The 27154-nt window shown below is 42.2% G+C and overlaps 1 protein-coding gene across 1 annotated transcript; it reads right to left on the bottom strand.

Moving 5' to 3' along the window:
• Positions 1 to 3519: 3519 nt before the first annotated feature.
• On the bottom strand, positions 3520 to 27154 carry zgc:112285 (uncharacterized protein LOC561476 homolog). Its single transcript, XM_048563263.1, has 6 exons — positions 27013 to 27154; positions 11283 to 11392; positions 9994 to 10088; positions 8815 to 9095; positions 4762 to 4925; positions 3520 to 3699 (listed from the first exon to the last, which is right to left on the bottom strand). The coding sequence occupies exons 1-6, from the start codon at positions 27152 to 27154 to the stop codon at positions 3520 to 3522; spliced, it is 972 nt and encodes a 323-aa protein (XP_048419220.1).

The raw sequence follows: 27154 nt of genomic DNA, 5'->3' as shown, positions 1-27154 counted from the left end.
GTCTACTCTTTTCAGAATCTGCCTACTATCCACTATCTCTGGAACTAAAATGAAGTTGGTGGAAAAGCTCAGCAGGTCTGGCAGCATCTGTGGAGGCGAAAACTGAGTTAACATTTCGGGCCCGGTGACACTTCCTCAGAACTATCTCTGGATACTGATAACAGTCTCCGGACACCTCCCATTGTTTCTGTCCACAGTCCCTACATTGTCCTGTGTCCAAAAACTGTACAGTCTCTATGGAAATGTTCCCTGGACAGAGCCCACTGTCCGGACACTGACCACGATCTCTGGCCAGTGTCCCTATCCACTGTGTCAGACAGTGTCCAGCAGGCAGTGTCTGGAGACAGTGAAAAGAGACAGTGCCCAGTGGGCAGTGTCCGGAGACAGCATCCAAGCACCATCCTCTGCCTCCAGGCACTGCCTACTCTCTCCAGACGCAGTCCTGAATCTCCGGCCATTGTCTCTGGACACTGCTCACTTTGTCCACACACTGTGTCTGGTTATTGTAATTTGTCCACTATCTCTGCTCTGAACCACTGTCTCCACCTGTGTTCCATGAAGTTTAAAATTTGGGTCACCTTTTCAGGACAGAAATTAGGAGAATTTTCTTTTTGTCAGATTATGTCACTTTGGCACTCTGCTTCAGAAGGCAATGGAGGTGGACCATTGAATATTTTTAAGATGGAGCTGGATAGATTCCTGTTGGGCAGGGGAATCAAGGGTGATTGCGAATGGATGGAAAGGTGGAATTCAGAACACAAACAGGTCAGTTTTATCTTATTAAATGACAGAGCAGGCTCGGGGAGACAAATCGTAGAATCCCCACAGCATGGAAGCAGGCCACCTGCCCCATCAAATCCACACTGAATCCTGAACAGCGTCCCACTCAGACTCGAACTGCTGCATTTCCCATTGCTAATCAACCTGACCTGCACAAAATCCTTGGACTGTGAGAGGAAACAGGAACACCCGGAGAAAACATACACAGACATGGGGAGGTTTTAATTATTAAGGATAATCTGTCTCACCAACCCAAAGGGACCTGAGGAGGAGGTAATTGCAGTTTTCACACTGTTGGCTCAGCTCTCATGAGGAATTGTCCAAATTAATGACAAACGTCAGAGAAGGCACTTTAGAATCACAGAATGATGACAGCACTGAATGAGGCCATTTGGCCCATCATGTCTGTGCCTGCTCTGATAGAACAACTCAGCTACCCCCACTCTCGTCTTTTCCACATAGCCACGGCATTTCTTTCTCTTCAGGTAAGTATGCACTTAATGAAACCCCCCAACTACTGGAGCCATACTGTACAGAAATAGACCCTTTGGTCCAACTGGTCAATGCTGACCATGTTCCCCAACTAAACTAGTTCCACTTGCCTGCGTTTGGCCCATATTCCTCGAAACCTTTCCCAATCATGAACTTATCCAAATGTCTTTTAAACGATGTAACTGTACCTGCATCCACCACTTTGTCGGGCAGTTCATTCCACACATGAGCCATTCTGTGTAAAAAAGTTGCCCCTTATGCCCTTTTTAAATCTTTATCCTCTCACCCTAAAAATTTGCACCCCTGGTTTTGAACTGTGCCAACCTAAGGAAAAGACCCTTGTCATTCACCTTATCTGTGCCCCTTGTGAGTCTATAAAGGTCACCCCTAACCTCCAGTGGAAAAAGATCCCAGCCTTTCCAGTTTTATTTTTATTTCTCAAACTCTCCATTCACGGTAACATCTTGGTAAATCTGTTCTGAACCCTCTCCAGTTTAATAATATCTCTCCTATCACAGGGCGACCAGAACTGCACACAATACTTTGGAAGAGCCCTCACCAACATCCTGTACAACCTCAACATGATGTCAACAAGAACTATACTCAAAGGTTTGAGCAATGAAGGCAAGTGTGCTAAATGTCTTCTTAACCATTACCATACAAGGGCAGTAGATATCACTACCTGCAAGTCCCTCTCCACACCACTCACCAACCTAACTTGGACATACATTGCTGTACCTTCAATGTCGAAATCCAGAAACTGCCTCCTTATCGAATTCTAAGTGTACCTAAACAAAAATGGATCACAGTGGTTCAAGAAGGCAGCTCATTAACACCTTCTCTAGGGCAATTAGGAATGGACAATAAATACCTCAGCTCGTATCACATCCCGTGAATGAATATAAAGAACAGTCCTTTGTAATGCCACAGTTGAGTCGGCCTCCATTTCCACTTGAGGCAGCACATTCCACAAAAAACACTCCCTATATAAAAGCATCTCCTCCTTTCATTCTTTTGCCAATCATTTCAAATCACTGACTTCTGGGTCTTGACCCTTCCACTAATGGGAACAGTTTCTCTCTAACTACTTTGTCAAATCACTAAAGATTCTATCAAATCTCCTCCTGACCTTCTCGAGAGAGAACAGCCCCATCTTTGCCAACCAGTCCCTGGAACTGAAGTCACTGATCTTTGGAGGCTGTAAGTATTCCCCATCTAAAACCTGAACTGCATTGCTCAGAAATTGACATAACTTTCCTGTTAAGGCATAACCAATGTTCTGTATAGTTACACCATAACTCAATGCCTCTTTTTAAAACATTTGTTCATAGGATGTATGTGCTGTCCAACGTTTATTGCCCATTCTGCGTTGTTGTGCAGAGGCACAGACTGATAAGAATGTTTTTTTTTAGAAAGCAACAGTGGTCAGACCAGACTTTTTAAAAATTATTGAATTCAAATTTCACCACCAGCCTTGGTGAGATTTGAACCTACATTCCCACAACACTAGAGTGGCTTTCTGGATTAGTAACTCAGTGATATTACCACAATGCCACCTGTCTGGGTATTATTCCTGGACATTGTTCCCTCTCTGTCTCTGTCGACACCGTTAATGGACATTGTACATCTCTCTTTCTTGGATGCTGAGTCTAGACATTGTACCCGCGTGCTCTGGATAATGTCTTTAGACATTACACATTTCTCTCTGCACACTGTTTGAACATTGTTCCATCTCTCTGGATGCGATCTCTGGACGTTGTGCCCTCTCTCTCTGGACACTGTTGCTGGACATTGAAGAATTTTCTGTTGATTCCACATGACACCAGTTTTGCTGTGCACCTTGATGCCACAGTCAGTCAAATGCTGCCTTGATGAGTTTTTCATTTGTTAATTTATTTTTGTTTAGTTGAAAGGTGTATGCAGTAAATGTTTCTTGCATTCCCACAGTCTTGACACATTAGAAATATTTCATTGGCTGTAAATGCTCTTGAGACTTCTTGAGGTTAGAAAAAGCATGACAAGTTATTTCTCCTTCTATCTCTCTTGTCTTCTCCTTTTTCAAAAAAATTGTGATATTCGCTTCCATTGAACATATGAATAAATAGAGAAGTTGGTACCACAGCAGTTTAATCAACACAATCAGTACATTTTCTTTCAAAACTTTAATTTTTATAGTAACCAAAATATTACAACACTCCTTGTTTGCCTAAACTAGTTTCTGAACTGATGATGCAGACAGGTTTTACTTTAGTCAAAGAAATAATCCCGTATCCTTGTTTTCTCGATCCAGGGAAGGTAGGCAGTGGTTCTGGTAAACACACTTGGCTTGTTCTCCACCGTGCAACCAATAGGTCCGAAACTGACCACCCCATGGACTTCCCACTTGTGCGAGTCAAGCTGACAGAGAAGAGGACCACCAGAATCCCCCTGAAACAGAAGATAACATGCACTGAATCTCACCAATGCACCATTAGACACAGAAGTTCCCAATGATACTTCAATAAACAGTGAGTCACCATGACACTATTAAACACAGTGATTCCCAGTGACACACCATTAAACAATGAGTCCCAGTGACGCACCATTAAACAGTGAGTCCCAGTGACGCACCATTAAACAGTGAGTCCCAGTGACACTATTAAACACAGTGAGTCCCAGTGACGCACCATTAAACAGTGAGTCTCAGTGACACACCATTAAACAGTGAGTCCCAGTGACACTATTAAACACAGTGAGTCCCAGTGACGCACCATTAAACAGTGAGTCCCAGTGACGCACCATTAAACAGTGAGTCCCAGTGACACTATTAAACACAGTGAGTCCCAGTGATGCACCATTAAACAGTGAGTCCCAGTGACGCACCATTAAACAGTGAGTCCCAGTGATGCACCATTAAACAGTGAGTCCCAGTGATGCACCATTAAACAGTGAGTCCGAGTGACGCACCATTAAACAGTGAGTCCCAGTGACACTATTAAACACAGTGAGTCCCAATGATGCACCATTAAACAGTGAGTCCCAGTGATGCACCATTAAACAGTGAGTCTGAGTGACGCACCATTAAACAGTGAGTCCCAGTGACGTTGCATGTAAGACAGTGAGTCCCAGTGACACTATTAAACACACTGAGTCCCAGTAACACACCTAGACAGTGAGCCCCAGTGATGCACCATGTAACAGTGATATCGAACGATACACCATTGTGAATAAACAAATTAAATGATTTTTCAATCCAATGATGTGCTGAATCTACTCATGTGTTCTATGTATCCCATAAAGCTAATCAATTAGTAAATTCAAGAGGTTCTTCCTGGACTCAGCAGTTTCTGTTGAGAATCTGACTCAGCTATCACATTGAATCTGGAATGTTACCTCTCAGGTGAAACTGAAAAAGTAATACTCAAGTTGACCCTGACACTTAGAGATGTGAAATGGTGAGGTGGGGTGGTGGGGGCAATGCTAGAATCTAACCTATTTTCTTCCAGTTACCTGGCAAGCAGCAGGTGGTCCCTCTGTATCTTTGTAACCAGCACAGATCATTGTATTCCTCACCCGGTCCCCCCAGAATTTCTTCATTTTGCAAGTTTGGTGATCAATGATTGGCAGCCTGGCTTGATTTAGGACTTCAGATAATATGACGTTTTCCTTTCGTCCTGGTTTGTAAAAGGAAGAAGACAGATTTCTACGTTATTTGGTTGGTCCAATCTCTTGCGCCTGCTAATGTCTGAAGTGGTTTGTTTTATTGTTCTGCACATTATTTTAGCTTGGGCCTGCTGTGGCATGACTATATATATCTAACTGTAGCCTATTTGGAAGCATTTGGGTCAGGTAGTCTTGAGCTCCAGGCCCACTCCTGAAACCTCAGTGTCAATTTTAGGCCAGTATTCCATTGAAGTATTGAGGGGGTGTGGCTTCAATGGGGAAGCCTTCTTTTGGACAAGGTTTTCAAGTGTAGTCCCAGCTACCCCCTCATTTACATCAAAGTTCCCATGGTACTAATTTGAAGAAGAACGGGGAGTTTTCCCCACTGTGATAGCCAATGTTTGCTTCTCAATCAGCACTGTAAAATAAACTGTCATTTTGTTGGCGGGAACATGCTTTGTGCAAATTAGTTCTGGCCTGTCTGATATTATTATATCACTGATCGTGCTTCAAGAATATTTATGTAGAAATTACTGGAAAAGCTCAGCAGGAATGGCAGCATCTGTGAAGAAAAATCAGAGTTAATGTTTAGGGTCCAGTGATCGAAGAAAAATCAGAGTTAATGTTTAGGGTCCAGTGACCGTTCCTTGCTGAGCTTTTACAGCAATTTCTATTTTGGTGTCTGATTTACAGCATCCACAGTTCTTAATTGACTGGGATATCAGGCAGTCTTAAAGTAGCTTTAGAAAGGGCAAGCATTTTATTTTTCTTTGCAAATAACAGTAGGGTTTAAAGCAGGAGCACAATGTAACACAAGAAGATTTTGCTGTTTTCTTCATCACCCAGCCAGCTGGTCATATCCTGTTCTCTAAATAATCACAGATCTCTTTTTATTCCTTTCCCTCACCTTTCCCAGACTTTGCTCATTTGAGACATAATTCTTGATCTGCCCAAGGGTCATCAATCTGAGTAGTTAACTCCATCCTCCTCTCTTCCCGATGCTGCTTACCCTTCTAAGGTTTCAGCAGTTTCCAGTCACAGGCTCTTGGAAAGCAGGAATTAGGGGGCCACTGATATGCCAGATGTTCAACAAGTGGTGTAGGTAACAAACATCTGTAGATAGTTTTGAATCAACCTGCTCAGTAACGTTGTGACACACATCTGGGGGCAGGTGGGATTTGAAATCAGGTATGCTGGCTCAAAGGTAGAGATATTGCCACTGTTCTACAGACCACTATATATTTTCTACTATACGAAGTGAACCTATGTTCCCAGAGCGTTAATGTGGCCTCTGGCTTATTGACCCAGTGATATTACTAGTATAACATTGTCACCCCATACTGAGCATCTGCATGCAGGATCCAAATTTGAGAGCGTTAACTTCTTGTCAGTTATTATTAAGATTACGAGAAACAGGTTCTGGATATTAATTGTCTTTGACCACAATAAATAGAGAAATAACACTCTTGTGGTACAGCGGTAGTGTCCCTATATCTGAGCCACGAAACCTAGGTTCAAGATCAACCTGTGCCACAAACAAAAGCAGAAATTACTTGCGAAACTCAGCAGGTCTGCCAGCATCTGTGGAGAGAAGCAGAGTTCAGGTTTCAAGTCCATTTATTCTTCATCAAAATATGCTGCAGAAACATGTAATAACACCTCTGGTTGATTAGAAAATATCCACAATAAAGTGCTCATAGCTGGGGTTCTGATGAAGGGTCTAGGCCCGAAACGTCAGCTTTTGTGCTCCCGAGATGCTGCTTGGCCTGCTGTGTTCATCCAGCTTCACACTTTGTTATCTTGGATTCTTCAGCATCTGCAGTTCCCATTATCTCTGAGATACTGGGGTTGTTGGATGAGAACTGCAGGACTGAGCTGGTCAATAAACTTCCACCATAAAGAAAAGCAGTGCATTTTTATGTTTCTAATTCAGCAACTGCCTTGGATTTGATTGACACAATCTTATGGGAAAGATATTCACTTATAACACAATATACACATGGAACATTCCTTCTATATTACTTTTGATCGATATAGAGATTTCAATTTGTTTTAAAAAAGGCAAATTTAACAATGAGATCATCATGGTCATTGTCAAACAAGGAGTGATCTCAACACAGAATATACAAATCCAGGCAGACTGTGGAATCAGTGATAACGGGAACTGCAGATGCTGGAGAATCCAAGATAATAACGTGTGAAGCTGGATGAACACAACAGGCCAAGCACCATCTCAGGAGCACAAAAGCTGACGTTTTGGGCCTAGACCCTTTATCAGAGAGGAATCAGACTGTGGAATCAGTTGGGTTGGTGAATCCTAATGGCCTACTGGATAGATAAATGAAGATGGCAAGTTGAGATGTAGATTTGCCAGTTCTTGAATTTCTAGTATACACTAAGAGATTTGATCAAAGTGTTTCTGGCCCTTGTGATGCTGATAATAGTCTTAATGGCTATTATCCACATCTCTTTGATGCACAGTCGGCTCACATAATAGGGAAAGATCATTGCCCCTCTATGATATCCTGCCGTTCAATGTGATCATGACTGTTCTGATCATAGTCTACTTTCCTGCCTAGACCTGAAATTCCTCAACTCCCTTGTAGATCCAACATCTGTCTAACGTAGCCTTTACTATGTGCCCAGTAACCTATTTTCATGTCCACTTACTCTGTACAACTTCAGACCGTAGTGTGTCCAGCAGTAGTGAATTCTATGCTTCCTAAAAAAAAATTAGGAAATGTAAGACTTGTGGCCTATGGATCTTAGGTTGGCGAGTAAGGCCGAATGGTTCGATGCTCTCACACAAGCTTTTACAATGACCTTTTTCTGCAATTAGCCATGCAAATTAAATCTGATGAGAAGCCAAGGAGTTGGGAACCTTCATAGAGTGAATGTGAATGGCCAGCTAGATAGTCCTCCTCCTAAGATGCTGTGACCATGGTTCCCCTGGAGTCCAATTTTGTCCAAACTTTATGCATTGTGGTATGGTTCCTCAGCCCATCAGTTGGGTGAATGACCATTCCCTGCAGGAGATGTCCTATCGTTTTGTTCATTTGCAAAACAATGCGAGAAGTGTTACTTTGCACAGGGAAGGAAATATTAAGGAAAACAATAATTGCCAAAGATAACATGCAGCAAATATTTTTATTAGCTTTGGAGGACTTCAAGTTAGCAGGCGGAATGTCTTAACTATGTATAGCATTCACCCTTACAGAGGGATCTTCCTTCAAACAGAAGAAAGGGATCAGAAAAGACAAACAAGTGACTCAAATAAGCCTGGCTGAACCTGTCATGTTACGATGTTAGCATTCTGTCTCCCAACTTCAAGTGGTCACCTTATCCCTGAGAATGGCAGAACAAACCACAGACAAATCACAACTTAGACCAATTCAGGGGAGGCAAGTTCAATGAAATACGTCTCAAAAATCATCGACCAGTTCCTGGAGACCATAGTAACTGGACCATAAAGAACAGAATGAAATCATAGATTGGTTGCAGCATGGAAGGAAGCCATTTGTGCCATTGTGCCTGTGCTATCTCCTTGTAAAAGCAAATCAGTGAGTTCCATTGCCCTTCCTTTCCCCCAGACCTGCACTTCTTTCTTCTCCTCTGATAATAGAGTCACATAGTCTCACAGCATGGAATCAGACCCTTAGGTCCAACTAGTTCTTGCAGCCATAATCTTAAACTAAACTCATCCCACTTGCCTGTGCTTGGCCCATATCCCTTTAAACATTTCCTATTCAAGTACTTATCTAAATGTCTTTAACAATCTAATTTCCTTTTGAAAACCTGGACACCTCCATGGATTGGATTTGAACCAATGTGCAAGGGCAATAAAGGGTGTTACATCACTAACTTCCATTCAATCCTGCTTTCTTAAAGTTGTTCCCTTACCTCTGGTAGCACCCCAGCCTGTGGCCCAGCACACATGCCCAGGACGCAGTTGGCTGGCAGTCTCAGGTATGCAGGCGTATTGGACATAGTTGTTCTGTGGAATGTCCACTGCTGATCTGACCAAAGCAATATCATTGTAAATTTCATTGAGGAGTGAGTAGCGATACTGTTCATGTCTGTAGATTCTTCTCACGCGGTAGATCTTCTCTGTCCGTTCAGTACGGTTCAGGTTGTGCTTACCGAGGACAATACGCCAAATCCCAGCATCTCCTGCTCTGCCTCTAGAAAGGTTATTGGGTTAAGGTTAAAGAAGTGGTTTATTTTCAGCGTTGTTGAATTATAGTGTAATGTAAACACAAACAAGATGAACTGACACTGTGTTCTGTTACACTTTAGCATTGATCTTTTAAGGTAATGTAAAACTGACATGGTGTCCTACCCAACATCATCAAATCTAATACTACCAGCCCCTACCCCCTCAAAAAAAGGCATGAGGCACTGAAATTGAAAGGAACACACAAACCTCATACTATGGCACTGAACCTGTGAGTGTACATTGACTGGGTATTCCAGTCATATCCCAAATGGGGCATCCATTCTGAAGCAATTGTGGCACTATTCAGTGATGGAACATCTGGCACACGTCAGCATGTGGGAGTGGAATGAATCCTGTTACTCATCACCACATCTTCTCCAACTGTGCCCCCAAAAGCAAGAAATCCTTGGTTCTTCTGCCCTTTTTGCCAAGGGCCAATAACATTTATATTTGACTACCAGGAGTCCATGAGTCTACTCTGGCCTAGACCAAGTGGAGCTCAGGTCTAGTGATGAACTGGGGTCAGTATTAGGATCACTGCTTTTCTTAATCTTCATTAATGACCTAGACTCAGGTGCATAGGGTACAATTTCAAACTTTGCTGATGACACACAACTTGAAAGTATTGTCAGCTCTGAGGAGGATAGTCATGGTCATCCATGGCTGTTTGTACTAAGTAAAGAATCAACTGTACTCAACCAGCCTGTGCCTGTAAATTCCATGTGATTCTGCAAATTGGTAGCACCTGCTGAATAATCCTGACTGCACTAACAATCCCTCCAGGGGACTCAATACGGCTAACTACACTTAGCCAAAAAACCATAAGATTCAGTCCATTGTGCTTCACGCTTTTGCTCACTTACTTTTGAAAGCAATGTGCTGCCGTCAGGACCCAGTGTTTGTGAATGAGAGTCCCACCACAAACATGTTTGTAGGACCTACTCCCCCTGGAACGCACCTAGCAGCAAGAGAAGAGGACAAGTTAATCTGAAGTCTTATGGATAACAGTGAGTTATTTCTATTATTCACAGGATGAGGGCATCGCTGCCTAGGGTACCATTTATTGCCCATCTCAGAGGGTAATTAAGAGTCAACCACATTGTTGTGGGTATAGTGTCACATGTAGTCCAAACCAAGTAATGATGGCAGTTTCCTTCCCTAAAGGACATTAATGAACTAGATGGATTTTCCCCAACAATCAGCAATAGATTCGCGGTCATCATTAGATTCCAGAATTCCAGATTCTAATTGAATTCAAATTCCACCATCTGCCATGGCAATATTCACACCCAAGTCTCCAGAACATTACCTGAATTAACAGTCCAACAATAAGACGGCTACTCTAACACCTCCGCTTATGATCTCAGAGGTTTGGTCATGGGGCTCAGAGACCCCACTCCAGTTGCTCTGCACCCATTCTTCTGAGCTTAAATAGAAATTGAAAATGCTGGAGAAACTCTGTGCAGAAAGAAACAGAATTAATGTTTTGAATCCAATATAACTTCTTGTTCGCTCTGAAGAAGGTTTCTGTTGGACTCGAAAAGTAAACTCTCCGTTTCTCTCTGCAGATGCTTCTAGATGGGCAGGGTATCTCCAGCACCTTCTGGTTTTTTCAAAATTTCAGGTCTGCAGCATCAGCAGCTCTTTAATTTTAATACTCTGAGCTTCCCGTCCCTTGTCACTTTAATTCTCCACTTCGCTCTCACTCATCCTGTCCTTGGGCTTCTACAGAGTTTGAAAGAAGCCCTTGGAACAACCCAGCCTTCTATAGAAATCTTCTGGGCTCCAAACTGAGTTCAGCAAGTTTAGACCATGACCTTTCTTTTCCCTTTTTTATCACAGATCTGGTATTTCCTTGTTTCTTTCCTATTCCTTCATTTTACATTAATATAGCGGCTAACCCAGCCACTCACACCTCATTTGAGATACATCATCTGTCTCGTTAACCATTACTGCAAAACCTTATGTCATCTAATCTGTTCTACTCTCTACCCTATTACGGACCTTACCTCGTGTTCCTTCTTTGCTTTGACTTTCTCAAAACCCATGTCAGAGAGCTGACACAGGACTGATTGTCTGACCATGGTGCTAATTTCAGAATATGCAGACCAATACATTGTGGAGTATCAGTTCTCCCCATTCAGCTGGTTACCTGTAAAGAGACCTGCCATGGCCAGGAATGTGGATGTGCCTCACTCCCAGATATGATCCTCCCGGCTATATTCGGCAAGAACTGGGGTACACCACAGTCCTTTGGCCAGTCTGAAAACCCAATAAATACAGATGTCAGCATGGACTGCTCTCACATTCAATGTACATGTTAGTCTAGCTGTCTTTTCTCCCATTCTCATTTCTGAAGGGTCGGACCAGGGCTTCCATTAGGTTAGTCCATATCATTGAATCATAGAATCCCTACAGTATGGAAACACACCATTCAGCCCAGTGAGTCCACACCGCCCTCTGAAGAGCATCCGACCCAGGCCCATGCCCTTACCCTATCCCTGTGACCCTGCATTTCCCATGGCTAATCCACCTGGTCTACACATGCCTGGATACTACAAGCATTTTAGCACGGCTAATCCAACTCATACACATCTATGGGCTGTGGAAGGAAACCAGAGCATCTGGAAGGAGCCACACAGACACAGGGAGAATGTACAAATTCCATGCAGGGAAAGTACTGCAGCGGTTTGCCATTGCCTTCTGCAGGATGCCCGATGAGAAACTCTCCCCCTCTCACTGTCTGCCTTCAAGCATGTTTGAAAGAACTACAGGCTGGCAATTGTTGCGAAGTTATGTAGAGTGCTTGTGAATTAGAAGGCAGGAAATTAGAATTTGTTTGTAAAAATGATGGGGGTTGGGGGTGGAATGCATAGTCCCTTTAAGAGATGATGTGCTTTTATAAGCTTGGAGATTTAGACAAAAATGTCTTCAAGCAGCTGTAGGTGCACAGACAATTCTGAAATGGAAACGTATGTATCAATTAGCTGTGTGGTTGGAAACTTAGACTTGTTTTAATATCAAGGCAACTAGCTTGAATATCAGCCAATGAATTTAATTAAACCAAGCACTTAGAAACTGAAAACCAATTGAGTTTAAATATGATGATGTTGACAACCTAAGACCAATCCTATTATAAGAAAATTGACAGGTCATCAAGGGTATATAAGAAGAGGGTTTTGACAATCAGGGTGAGTGTGAACTGCTATTGGAAGAGTAAAACTCTGGCTCTCACATAAATCTTCAGGCTCTCTGATTAAGTGCCATCTAAAAGATACCACAGTACTCTTAACTAATAATTCAGACACCAGAATTCAATGGAGAAAGATGTTCCTGGCTGAGGATTAGCGGAGAGGGTGTGGAGCATTCTGGAAGACACATCATGAATGTATTTTTGACAGTCTAAGTTTGAATTTTTTTTTCCCTTATTACTTTGGTTTGTATAAGTGAGCTTCGCATTTTTGGAACAGCATACCATTAGAATTTTGTTTTATTGGGGAATAGTTACTAATTAAGGGAGAATTGTTCAGTTTGTTAGCAGTTCTGTTTAATTTATTAGAGTTAGATAAATGCATTGTTACTTGTTGATTATAGAGTGACTGTCAGGAGTTCATTTAAAATCCCCTTTGTAACAGATTGAGAGGAGGCGAGCGTCTGTGGGTTTTTTGGTTTTAATTATCAGAGGAGCTCAAACTCCTCTCTGTAACACAATCAATTGCATTACAAATATATCTTCCATGTCCTGAAAGTCCTAACATGGGATTCAACCCAAATTTTCTGGTTCAGGAGTAAGGACCATAGCTATTGTGTCACAAGACCTCGGATCAAGCTTTCTACATTGTATCTATTAGGAAAGACTAGCCAGGCTGGCCCTCTTTTCTCCTGAAGAGAGGAGGTTGAGAGGTGACCCATTTGAGATATTTCAGGTTATGAAATAGTTTGATCAGAAATTTGATCCATGTAGAAAAGATCTTTCTATTTGTGGGGATGAGACTAAAACAAGATGCAGGATAAGGGCATAAATATAGATAGTGACCAACAATTCTAATGGGGAACTCAGGAGAACCTTCTTTACCCAGTGAGTGGTTAGACTGTGGAACTCACCATTGCAAGGTAATGCACAGACACTTTGAAGGGAAAATAATTAATAAAGGAACAGAAGGATATGCTGGTAGATATTTTATGTCAACCTGTTCAGGCAAGTTACAATCCCCATTTGGGCAAGGGGGACTTGAACTCATACCTTCTGGCCTGTAAATAGGGACACTACCACTGTGCTGCAAGAGCCCTAAAGAGATGATAGTATAGTGAGATGAAAAAGAATGGGAAGAAGCTTATTCAGGGTATGAACATCAGCTGACTTCTGTACTGCAATACAATCCCTGTATTTACTTATCTAATAATTGCCTATCCACCTTCAGAATCAATGCTTCAGTTTTTTTCTTGGGTTTTCCTTTCTAACAAGTGTGGGTCATGCTGCTTGCTGATTATTGCACATGAACATCAAGGGATACACCTCTTTTTCACCGTCCCTCCTCCAATAGCTGTTGCTTGATGTTTCTCAACAGGGGCACAGTCGAGTCACCTATGCACCCTGACAGGGACCAATAATACCACCTACAGCCCAGTGTCAAGATGGTTCAGTGCTCTGCACCAATACGATCACCCTTTTTATTGTCCACTGACTGAAAATAAGGAACTGCACAGAATAATAGAAGTGTAATAGCACAGAGAGGCGTTTCAGCCAATTGTGTCTGAACCAAATGAGCAGCATGACTACGTGCCAGCCTCCTGACTTATCTCCATATTCTTGTAAATTATTTCTATCCAAATAACACTACCGGCCCCCCTTCATGTCCACTTGAATGTCTTAATTGATCCTATGCCCACCACATTTCCAGGGTGTGCATTCCACACCCTAACAACTCGCTGTGATTAAAAATATTAATTCTCATATCACATTTACTTCTTTTGCATACTTTAAATTTGGGCCCTCTCGTTCTTGTTTGTTTTATAACTGGGACATGTTTCTTCCTAACCACTCTATCCAGCCTGCTCAGGATTTTGAAAACCTCTGTTGGATCTCCTCTCAAACTTTTTTTCTTCAATGAGAACAGTCCCAACTTCTTCAATTATTTGCAAAACTGATGTTTATCACAGACTCATAGAGTCATATAGCATGGAAACATGCCACCTGCAAAAATTCTTGTAAATTGCTTCTGCACTTTCCCAATTGTATCTACATTCTTCCTATAATGTGGCACCCTCAATTGTATGCAATACTCCAACTGAGGTCTAACAATTGTCTTGTACAAGCCCAACAAGATGAGGACAGTGTGTAGTTTATTTACTGCTCTTTCCACCTTCAGTGATCTGCTCACAAATACTCCCTGGCCCGCCTGCTCCCACATCACCTTTGGATTTGTACCTCCTAATTTATATTGTCTTTAATGTTCTTCCCACTAAAACGCATCACCTCACAGCCCTCTGTATTGAACTTCATCTGCCTACTCCACCAACTTGTTAATGTTGTTTTGGAAATTCTACACTGTCCTCCTCATAGTTTACAGTCCTCACAAGTTATGTCTCATCTACAAAATTTAAAATTGTCCCCTACACACCAAAGATCCAGATCATTACTGTTCAGGAAAAGCTCGGGTCTCAATACCAACCCTGGGAAACTCCATGACAACCATTACTCGAGCCTAAAAAATTCCATTGGCATTCTGTTTCCTATCACCCAGCTAACTTTGTATCCCGAGACAGTAGGAACTGCAGATGCTGGAGAATCTGAGATAACAAGGTGTAGAGCTGGATGAACACAGCAGGTCAAGCAGCATTGGAGGAGCAGGAAAGCTGATGTTTTCGGCCTCGACCTTCTTCAGAAATGCATTTCTGAAGAAGGGTTGAGGCCCGAAACGTCAGCTTTCCTGCTCCTCCAGTGCTGCTTGACCTGCTGTATTCATCCAGCTCTACACCTTGTTAATTCTGTATCCATATTCCTACTATCCCTATTATTACCTGACCTATAACTTTCTATACGTGTGTCATTTAGCACTTGCTTTCTGAAAATCCATGCACACGGCATTAACAGCATTGTCACATCAAGCCTTTCCATTACCTCTTCAAAAGCATCAGGTTATTCAAGTGCAATTTCCCCGTCCGTAGTTGGCTGACTCTTCCTAATAAACTCACCTTTTTCCATGTCACTACGAGTTTGATCCTGAATAATTGTTTCTAGAAGCTTCTATCTCACTGACTGATCAAAGAATGAGGCGTGATCTTACTGAAATATACAACATCCTGAAGGGGCTTGACTGAGTAGATGTTGAGAAAATATTTCCATTAGTGGGAGAATCTCAAACAAGGGGACATGGGTACAAAATGAGGGGGGACTCATTTGAAACTGAGATTTGAAGGAATGGCTTCTCCCAGATAGTCTGAGATTCTCTATTCCAGAGAGTTGTGGAGGTTAGATGACTGCAAGTCTTCACAAAGAAGGCAACTCACATTTTGAGATATCAGGGAGTTGAGGGCCAGGCTAAGCAGGCCTGAGAGGAGTTGACATCTGGGACAGAATAACCATGATATTGTTGAATAGTGTGGCAGGCCTAATGAGATATATGGCCTTGTCCTGCTCTGATTTCTTGGCCTGTAATTGCTATGCTTATCTTTATAACCTTTCTTGAACAAGGTCATAAAGTGTGAAGTTCTCCAGTCTTCTTGCACGTCCCTAAGTCTGTTGAAGACTGGAAGATTATGACCAGTGCCCCTGTAATTTCCACTCTTTCGTTCTTCAATATCCTTAGGTACGTCTCATCTCATCCTGGAATCTTGCCAGCTTTAAGTACCAACAGTCTATCCAACATCTCTTCTTTTGAACCCTTCCAGTAATAGTTTCCTTCTCTGTTACCCATGGCTGGGTAATGTGTTGGAGGTAACAACATTGTGTTGTAGTTATTAAAACGCTTTCTCAGAAAGATCAATGAGGCCAATATCTTGAGACATCCTTTTGCAATGGGTGGAGTGGTAGTTGAAAGTCACTTGTGAGCAGCTTTACAGTCAGGGATTTATGCCTCTAGTTTCTCAGGTAAGAGACGAATTGGGGGTAACATAGAAATGAGGCATGTCTGACTAATAAGGGATATCCAAATAAGTTTGCTGCTGCTCAATTGTGAGATTTGAAAGTTGTTGTTTAAAGCTTCGAAGGGGAAAAATTGGGAAAGTTTTTTCAAGACATTGGCAAAAATAGAATCTCGTTCTCATCATTTTTTTTCCAACGTATCACAATTGCCCACACACTGTTCCAGGGAGGGGGCAATTCCACATGAAGAAACAGCTTCATTCATTCATGTTTGGTGATGATACAAACTTCCTGAGGATGTAATCTGTGTGGAGCTGATGGGCTGCAGCAAGATATAGACAGATAAGTGACTGGGCAATAACATGGTAGATGGAGAATGATGTGGCTAAGTATAAGGTCCCTTTCAGTATTACGAACGGCAGAGCCAGATATTCTTCAGAAGGTATGAAACTTGTAAATGTTGCTGTTCAGAGGCTGTTACAGAGTCATATAGCACAGAAACTGACCCTTCGGACCACACTGACCAGATATCCTAAACTGATATAGTCCCATTTGTCAGGATTTGGCCCATATCCTGCTAAATCTTTCCTATTCATGTACTCATCCAGGCGTTTTTTAAATGTTGTAATTGACCCTGCCTCCAACACTTCATCTGGTAGCGCACTCCACACACACATTACTCTCTGCGTGAAAGAGATACCCCTCAGGTCCTTTCTAAATCTTTCCCCTCTGAACCTATGTACTCTAGTTTTGGACTCAACTACACTGGGGAAAAGACCTCGGCTATTCACCCCATCCGTGCCTCTCGTGATTTATAACCCTCTATAAAGTCTCCTTAGCCTCAGCCTCCAACATTCCTCTTATGAAGGTTTCAGCTTTTACCAGCCCTAGAGACAGGGAGTTCTGATTCCCACCACATTCAGGGTGCACCAACCCCTCAGTACTGCACTGGTACATCTGTTTAAATTAAAGTACAAACCATGGACTCTATTTACACAACTCACTTGTGCAGAAAAGTGGCCAACATCATCAAAGACCCATCATACCCTGGTAATGATCTACAACCTCTTTCATCAGACAGAAGGTACAGAAGCCTGAACACACACACAAGCAGGTTCAGGAACAGCTTTTTTCCAGCTGTTATCAGACTGTTGAATGGACTGTAGCCTCAAATAATGTCACCTGCAATGTAACCTGTCTGCCTCTAAGTCTTTTTGATCTGTACATCCTTTGCTTGCTGTGATCTGCCTGTACTGCTCATAAACAAAGCTTTTTACTGTATCTTGGTACATGACAATAAATCAATCAAATCAAATTGAAATTAGTAATTGGACACAGAGACAACAGTATTACTGTGAGCCACAGAGCTGAGCTGTCCTGAAGTTTCTTTCATGCCTGCAAGTTTACAATGTGACACTTACATAGGATTTTATTTTGTGTGAATTCTGTAGACTATATTAAAGGTCTCCTGATTATACTGAACTTGAGGATTGTTGAAGAAAGAGACACACTGTCAGAGCTTTCCAGCTCACATTCATCAGAACACAATCGCAAGAATGCCAGAACTCTAAGAGAACAACAATTTATACTGTATACAAAAACAACATCCTCTTTACTGTTAATTAATTACTTCCTTTGCGATTCTTCTATTTGTTGAAAGAAATCTGAAGAAACAGTTCCTTCAAGTGAAATATGCAGACAAGAAGAGGGAGGAATGGTTGGATATGGAATCATAGAACCAAAGAATTTTACAGTACAGAAGGAGGCTAATCAGCCCATTGTCTCCGTACTGGCTCTTGAAAGAGTTACCCAGCTAGTCCCAATCTCTAACCCTATCACAGGAACAAGAGAAATCCAAATACTTGGCTGTGTGTCTGCACAAGTATTTTAGGACTAAGAGTGATATCAGGAGGAGCATTGCTTTTTGATGAGGGTTTAATCTGGAACTGGTAAATGACTGGAGTTAAATCCTGGGCTGTAACAGATTGGCTGTTACATGAGTTCATTTGTAAATTGAGCAGACATCTGCATTGCAGAGTTACTGGTGATCGACCCATTGCAAATGGATTGAAGGGGGTTTTCTGTTCACTCTCCACAAAGGAAAACACTTATTAGGCAGGGTTACAATGGCTAAGAAATCCTCTCAGTACTTGAAGAAAATAATCTGAATAGAAATCAAAATAATTGAGGGTCAAGATAGATGTTCTCTTGCTGCTGAGGTTGAACTCAATCCGTCTCTTTCTTTCAGGACTCTCTATTGTTTGTCTGTGAGAGGAATGTGGCAAGTTTCAATCTGTTGATTTTATCAAATCATCACCCCGGCATCCAATCCATCATTAAAAGGACTGTGTGGTAAAACACCACTTCAGCCAATTGGAATAATCCTCTGTCGAGTTGTGTGATTACTGTGCTCTTAGACCAGGGAAGTACAGGTAATTATAGTAATTCGCAGACATTCAGAAAGCAGGATACATTCAAAAGCTTTGAAAGGTGTGAGGAAATGGCCAGAGCACATGGCTATTGGGCATAATTCCGCATTGCTATTTACTGAAAAGAGTTTGCAAGCATTGGTTGGCTATCAACATACTTTTTGTTGTCATCATCATCGAAGGTCCCTCACAGACGAGGAAGACTCTCTTCCACTCTCAGGGTGGGTCTGTAGGTGGCTGTATGGACCGATATGGCTACTGCAGGCTCTGTTACACTTGGGGCAGGTGGTGAGGTATGGTATGATAGCACGCTCCTTTCGCTGCTTTCGCCTGGCTTCCACATTTTCCCAACGACAAGCCTCAAGGTGCTTGATGTCTTCCTGGATGCTCCTCCTCCACCTTGGATTGTCTTGGGCCAGGCATTCCCAGGTTTTTGTGGGAATGCCATACTTCACCCTTGAGGGTATCCCTGTAGTGCTTTCTCTGTCCACCTGGGGCTTGCTTGCTGTTTTGGAGCTGGAAGCAGAGCAGCTGCTTGGGGAGTCTTGTGTCAGTCTCATGGGTGGAATACTCAGCCCATCGCAGCCAGTCAATGGTGTTCAGTGCCTTGATGCTGAGGATGTTGGCCTGAATGAGGACACTGGTGTTGGTGCATCTTTCTTCCCTGTGGATGCGCAGGCAGCTTTGGCATAGCTGCTCCAGTGCCTAGAGGGGTGTGCTGTAGATAGTCCGCGTCTCACTGCCATGTACAGACCAGAAAACACCACAGCGCTTTTGTTGTGTTATGGGAGGCTGCACTCAAAAAGCCACAAGATATTGGGAGCATTGCTCTAAGCCTCCACGAGGGATTTTCTGCCTGTATGAATTCATCTGAATACATTTTAATTTAGATATATTTAGAATAAAAACAGATTAAGACAAACATTACTACACTTTTTATTGATTTGGTTGTAGAATCCTAAATCATGATAACTATCTCAGACCACGATTGTGCTACAAATCCTACTCAATATATTTCCTTTTGTGTCCAAGTAATTATAGCTAACAAACATTTTTAAAAAATTAATTCAACTACGAGTCTATCATATTATTATTATGTACAATTATGGAGTTGTATTACACAATCCCCTCTATTTGTCCATTGGCAGAAACTGTGATGACTTACCTTTAATAGATCATTGAATTATACAGCACATGAAGAGGCCATTTGGCCCATCAAGCCTAGGCTGGACCTTTGAAAGACCCAATTCCTCTCACTTCATTGCCTTATACACGATTCTTCTTCAAGTATTTGTTTAATTCCTGTTTTGAAAGTTCCTACTGAATCAGGTTCAAACTCCCTGGGTGACGTGTCCATTCTCCAGTATCACAATGACGCCACCTGCAAACTGGAGGAGCAGCACCTCATATTCTGCCTCAGGAGCCTACAGCTTGATGGCCTAAACGTGGATTTTACCAGTTTCAAAATCTACCCACCCGGCCCTCATCCCATGACAAACCCTCCCTCTCATCCCCACTTCCTTGACTTGACACAACCTGTCCATCTTCTCTCCCACCTATCCATTCCCCTCCTCCCTCACTGACCAATCCCCACCACTCCCTACCTGCACTCACCAATCACCATCCCACCTACCATCCCCAGCCTTAGCCCTTCTCTCTCTATTTGTTTCAGAGCCCCTTCTCCCTCCCCCATTTCTGAACAAGGGTCCTGACGCGAAACGTCAACTTTCTTGCTCCTCTGATGCTGCCTGGCCTGTTGCGTTCCTCCAGCTGAAGAGCTGAACAGATTTGGAGTAATCATACAAATGCATAGTTGAAGCTAACTAATTGTAAATAAACAGGTTACAAACCTTTAAAAACAATTTACATTTTATTTATTTCAAATTTGTCAAATAATTTGGCAGTTTGAAGAAAATGCTGCCTCTTAGTGGAAAAATTGAATTATAATATGCTGAGATTAAAAGAGCACCTGAACATGTTCACACTGAAGGCTGGGCCTGATTGTATTAAAGCAAATTTTGGTTACAAAATAATGTTGAACAAGGAATTGTTATAATCCCAGACGATACTGCTCTTGAACAAATCAGATCCCAGAATGAAACCTGGCTTGATAGATCCTAAGTTTAATTTTTATTTAGTTAGCTAGCATTAATTCATTAAAGTATTCATGAAGCTACAGATATTCTTTAATAACAGATTGCAAGTTTATTGCAGAAATGAGGAAAAAAACAAGCAATGTAGATATGGAAGACAGAAGACAATGGCTCAGTGGTTAGCACTGCTGCCTCACAGCGCCAGGAGCCTGAGTTCAATTCCACCCTCAGGCGACTGTCTCTGTGGCATTTGTTCAATTCTCCTGTGTCTGCATGGGTTTGCTTGATTGCCTTTAGTATTCAGGGATGTGTAGATCAGGTGGGTTATAGGAGAATGGGTCTGGGTGGGATGCACTGAGGGTTGGTGTGGACTTGTTGGGCCAAAGAGCCTGTTTCCACACTGTAGGGAATCTATGATCTTAACATAACAGCAAAATAAAATTTCAACCTGTTTCTCTACATTATCTGTTCATGATCTCAAGTGCAGAGAGATTATCCTCCTGTTTCAGTTTCTATTGAGCTGACTCCTTACAGTTATCTTCCAATGGGCTGTGGTGACAATTCTACAAATCCGTTCTCTGAATCTGTCGACATAATTCTGAGGGCCTAAACTTTCTCAATGCTAATAATTTGAAGACTTCTGTACAAACTGCCCTGGTTTGGAAATGCCATGGACTAGAAAACGCTTCTGCTAGTGACTGACTCCACTAAACTGTACTTGTTTATCTCTTTCTGAACTGAACTGAAAGTCTGCTCTGAAATTAAAGCAAAACTAACGGCTTTGTTCTGTTTACTCTGTCTGTTCTAAACCCAGTAAGTTAAGCGTTTTACCCACTAACACCACAGCAGTGCGTGAGGCAATTGACTTCATTCAGATTCTTAGTAATTATGTATTTAGGCCACTGTCTAAATGATTTTCTGACCTTTTTAAAAATAAAGTTTTCACAGAACTGACCAAATCACTCAATTTCTATTTTAAAATCCAATTTCCAAAGATGATATCTACATATAGATTACACACCCTTCATTGCAGAATTAACATTCAGACAGGAATTTTATGGAGATCTGAACAGCGTGGGCCAAAGTGAGAAATCTGGGAGAAACAAAAACAAAGTTGCTCGAAAAGCTCAGCAGGTCTGGCAGCATCTGTGGAGGAGAAAACAGGGTTAATGTTTCGAGTCTGGTGACCCTTCCTCAGACCCTTCTGAGGAAAGGTCACCGGACCCGAAACGTTAACTCTGTTTTCTACTTTACTGACGCTGCCAGACCTGCTGAGCTTTTCCAGCAACTTTGTTTTTGTTCCTGATCTACAGCATCTGCAGTTCTTTTGGTTTTTATTTAGAAATCTGGGAGAATTGGATGAGAAGTTCAACGGGCCTTACTCAACACTGGGAGCAAAATGTTGCATTTTCCAACAGATTACTCGGCGTTGAGACTAAATTGAGGGGCCTGCTAACAGGGATGTTTGTTTGGTGTCAGCTGATCTTAGCTCATTAATATTGAGCTTCCTTTGCTACCACCCACTGCAAGGAAACTAGAAGCCAAAAATTCTCGACATGAAAGTCTGGTTGGGAACCTGGTGACTCTAACTCGCTGCCTGCCCCTCTGGAAATGGACAAAATTAGACAACGGCTGTTCTTGTAAAGCACACAGGAAGATAGCATACAGCTGCGGCAACAATTAAAAATAGAACTATCGTGACAGTTCAGGCAGCATCTGTGGACAGACAGCAGGCTAGCATTTCGAGTCTAGATGGCTCTTCATCAGAGCGACACAAGTATCATGTCCATTCTTATTGCTGAGGGAATGGAGTATATAAACAAGGAAACCTTGCCACACTTGCCCAAGTCTTTTGTGATAGCATACCTCTTGTGCATTACTTTGGTCTCCATGCATAAGGAATGATTCACTAATATTGGAAGCAGTAACTGATGGGATCAGAGGCGAGATAAGTCAAACAGGTATGTGTTTGGATGAATGAGAAATTACCTCATTGAAACATGCAGGACTTTGAAGAAGCTTGACAGGGTCAACACAGGGGCACAGTCCACAGAACAGTGGGTGAGTCATTCAGGACTTATGAAGAATTTCTTCATTCAGAGCATTGAGGATCGATGGAACTCTCTACTCCAGAGGATTGTGGATGTTTCATCACTGAGTATATTTAAAGCTGAGACAGGCATGTAGAGAAACAAGGGAGATGAGGAGCAACCAGGAAAGTGGAGTTGAAGAAAGATTGCCTGTGACTGTATGAAAGGCAAAGCAGGCTGACCGTCTATCCCTGTTGCTATCTGATGCTTTTTGCAGATGCTTGTCTGCTTAGATACAAGTTCAAGATCCCATGGTTAACATTCTTCTCTCAATCACATCACCAAATAAAGATTTTGTAATTATTAATCACAGTACAGTGTGTAAGCAAGATTCTTCTTACATTTTGAATGACTGCTCACCGAAATAATTTAGATGAGATTGATGGAGATCTTCCTGAGACCTGTGATATGTAGGTCAGTATGGGTGTTTCAATGGAATCACAAATACAGTTAACACCATGTATACACTTGGATGCAGCTTGTGACAGAATTTGCACTGTCTCCAAAGACTCATTTAGCTCTGAGTTGAATAGGGTTACCCAGCAAAATACAAGCACTGTTTTTAATTTAATAATAATTGCACATGAGGCACTATTCAACTTTTAAAAATTTAGTCTTTCATGCAATGATAATGACAATATTTATTGCCTGGAGTGCAGTTAAGAGATAGCTACATTAATGTGGGTCTGGAGTCACATTTAGACCAGACCACGTAAAGATGGTAAATTCCTTCCTTAAGGGGCATTAGTGAACCAGACTGAATCTTATTTTTTAAAAAAATGATAGTTTTATGGTCACTATTACTGAGGCTAGTTTTTATTTTGTATTGATTTTGATTCACTGATTGAATTTCAATTTCAATATCTGCCTTTGTGGGATTTGAACAAATGGCCTTATAGGATTTCCCTGTCCCTTTGGGTTACTAGTCCAAAGATATTACTATGACCCCACCATCTCTTCTCTTCACTTACTCTTTGTATATTAATGTCACTAGCAAGGATAACATTTATCACCCATCTTGTGTTGCCACAAAAAGATGATGATGAGCCTTCTCCTTCAACCTTGGCACAACCTACTGTTTTTCAGTTCTAGGAAAGCACAATGCCAGAGAAGTCCATCTGTCCATCTTCTTGATCTAAACCCTATTGCACTTTCACATTATTAATAGCAATCCTTCTGTTGGCAGCTACATACTGAAAATGCATAAAGATCAGTCAGGTATCACCAGCTGAATTCACTCCCTGGTCTTAGAACGTAAAAATGTGAGAGGGAGGGAAGCCAATCAATCATAACACAAAGTATGGGCCTTTAGATTTTATACTGTTATTCAGATGATGAATTCAATTGAGCTGTCGGGCAGGATATTTATGCATTTTCTGACAATTCTAGTGTGTTTTTGCACAGACTATCAGGAATTTGATGAATTGTTTGCAGAATTCTATAGAACAAGCTGAATAAAGAGAGACAGTAGGAATTGCCGATGCTTGAGAATCTGAGATAACAAGGTGTACAGCTGAATGAACACAGCAGGCCAAGCAGCATCAGAGGAGCAGGAAGGCTGACGTTTCAGGCTGAGACCATTCTTCAGAAATGGGAGAGGGGAAGGGGGTTCTGAAATGAATAAGGAGAGAGGAGGAGGCGGATAGAAGATGGATAAAGGAGAAGATAGGCGGAGAGGAGACAGACAGGTCAAAGAGGCGGGATGGAGCCAGTAAAGGTGAGTGTAGCTTTTCCCTCCCCAGCCTTATCTGCTTTCCGGAGGGGTCATTCTCTCTGTGACTCCCTTGTCCACTCCACACACCTCCTCAGCCCCATTACACCTGGCACATTTCCCTGCAACTGCAGGAAGTGCTACACCTGCCCACACACCTCACCTCTCACCACCATCCCAGGCCCCAAGAAGACGTTCCACATCAAGCAGATGTTTACCTGCACATCTGCTAACGTGGCATACTATATTTGCTGTTGCGGCCTCCTCTACATTGGGGAAACTAAGCGGAGGCTTGGGGACTGCGTTGTGGAACACCTCCGCTCGGTTCGCAATAAACAACTGCACCTCCCAGTCGCAAACCATTTCAGCTCCGCCTCCCATTCCTCATACGACATGTCCATCCCGGGCCTCCTGCAGTACCACAGCGATGCCATCCGAAGGTTTCAGGAACAGCGCCTCATATTTTGCTTGGGAACCCTGCAGCCCAATGGTATCAATGTGGATTTCACAAGCTTCAAAATCTCCCCTCCCCCAACCGCATCCCAATACCAGCCCATCCTGTCCCCGCCTCTCTAACCTGTTCTCCCTCCCACCTCAAGCCCCACCTCCATCTCCTACCTACTAGCTTCATCCTGCCCCCTTAATCTATCCGTCCTCCCTGGGCTGACATATCCCCTCCCTAACTCTCCACCTCCACTCACATTTACTGGCTCCACCCCTGCCGCTTTGACCTCTCAGTCTCCTCTCCATCTATCTTTTCCTCTCTCCATCTTCTATCCACCTCCCCCTCTCTCCCTATTTATTTCAGAACCCCCTTCCCCTCCCCCATTTCTGAAGAAGAGTCTCGGCCCAAAACGTCAGCTTTCCTGTTCCTCTGAAGCTGCTTGGCCTGCTGTGTTCATCCAGCTCTACACCTTGTTATCTCAGATTAAAGAGAGTCCAGCTTTTGAAATATGGGAGGCCAGAGGGAGAATTGGCAAAATGAATTTGTGGTTTAAGTTTATATCTTGCTTGATGTTTCCTTCCATTAAATTAAAGACACCCAAAATCTTTGCCTTTTATGCATTAGGTTTTTATTTGGTAATATTGCCTTTCTTAAAATTTAGCATTGCTATTTTTCAAACAACCTCTCTTATTTTGGTGAAAAATGGAAGATTAATGGACAGACTATTTATGATGGATGGCCACTCGCTGAGGAAACACAGCTCTCCAAAGACTCACCAAGGATATACCAGCCTTGGAGGGGGTGCAGTACAGATTCGCTACATAAATGGGACGTATAATAATGTTTCTATTCAAATAATTATCCAATGTCTGACTGCAATTGAGCTGATGGCCTAGTGGTTATATCACTGGACTATTAATCCAAAAACCTAGATAACGTTTGGGGCCCCAGGTTCAAATCCCACCATGGCAGATGGTGGAATTTGAATTTAATAAATACCTGGAATTAAGAGTCTAATGATGAACATGAATACATTGTTGATTGTTGGGGAAAACCCATCTGATTCATTAATGTCCTTTAGGGAAGGAAACTGCCATCCTTACTTGGTCTGGCCTACATGTGACTCCAGACCCACAGCAATGTGGTTGACTCTGAACTGACCTCTGGGCCATTAGGGATGGGCAATAAATGCTGCCTAGCCAGCTATGCCCTCATCCTGTTATTGAATTTTTAAAAAATTGAATGATCGTGTCTCCACCACACTTCCAGGCAGTGAATTCCAGATCGTAACTACTCACTTTGTGATATAAAGTCTATCTCAATGATATTTGCTGCTTTTCAAAATTACTTTAAATGTCACTTTTTGATCTTGATTCTTTTACGAGTGGCAACAGTTTCTCCCTATTTGCACTTGTCACAGTTTTGTAAACTTCTTTGTAAATCTTCTGTTAGCTTCTCATCTCCAAGGACAATAACCCCAACTTCTCCAGCTTATCTCCAGAACCAAAGGCTCTCAAACCTGAAAACATTCTTGTAAACTTTTTCTGCACAGTTGTATCAAAAGCTGCTGCCAGCAGTTCCAGAAGATGCTGGTTGTACATACACTGCGACCATTGCAATAGTTCATGAAAACAACTCACTACCATCTTCTCAAGGGCAACTAAGGATAGGGAATAAATGCTAGCCTAGCCAGCAATGCCCACATCCCACAAATGAATAAAAGGTCCACCACTGCCTTCTTGGGGCAAATAAGAACAGAAAATAAATGTTTGTGATGACCACATCTGGAGAACGGATTGTAACTAACAACACCATCACCATCACACAAAGAGGCAGCAGGAGAAATTCCTGTCAGCATCACCTACATTGAAAGAACAAGTAAAAACGTTGTGTTCTGTAATTTTATTGTCCCTGTTCCACACTCGTAGTATTTATATGATCACTGAACTGATCATCAACTGAAATTATTTAGTCTGTCTGTAAATGATTAACTGTTGTTCCCATTCAGAAGGCAATTTTAATGCACTTACCTAAATGTGTAACTTTGCGTTGAGGGCCATTGCTAATATGCAAGGCTTGTGATAGACAGAGTACGAGGACAACAAGGGTTAGAATTTGTCCCAGCATCTTCAGCAGAGTTCCATCATGCAATTCCAAACATCCCCTCTTCAT

The sequence above is a fragment of the Stegostoma tigrinum genome, chromosome 37 (genome assembly GCF_030684315.1).
Source record: "Stegostoma tigrinum isolate sSteTig4 chromosome 37, sSteTig4.hap1, whole genome shotgun sequence".
Classification (NCBI taxonomy): domain Eukaryota; kingdom Metazoa; phylum Chordata; class Chondrichthyes; order Orectolobiformes; family Stegostomatidae; genus Stegostoma; species Stegostoma tigrinum.
This window is presented reverse-complemented; position numbering and strand designations above follow the sequence as displayed.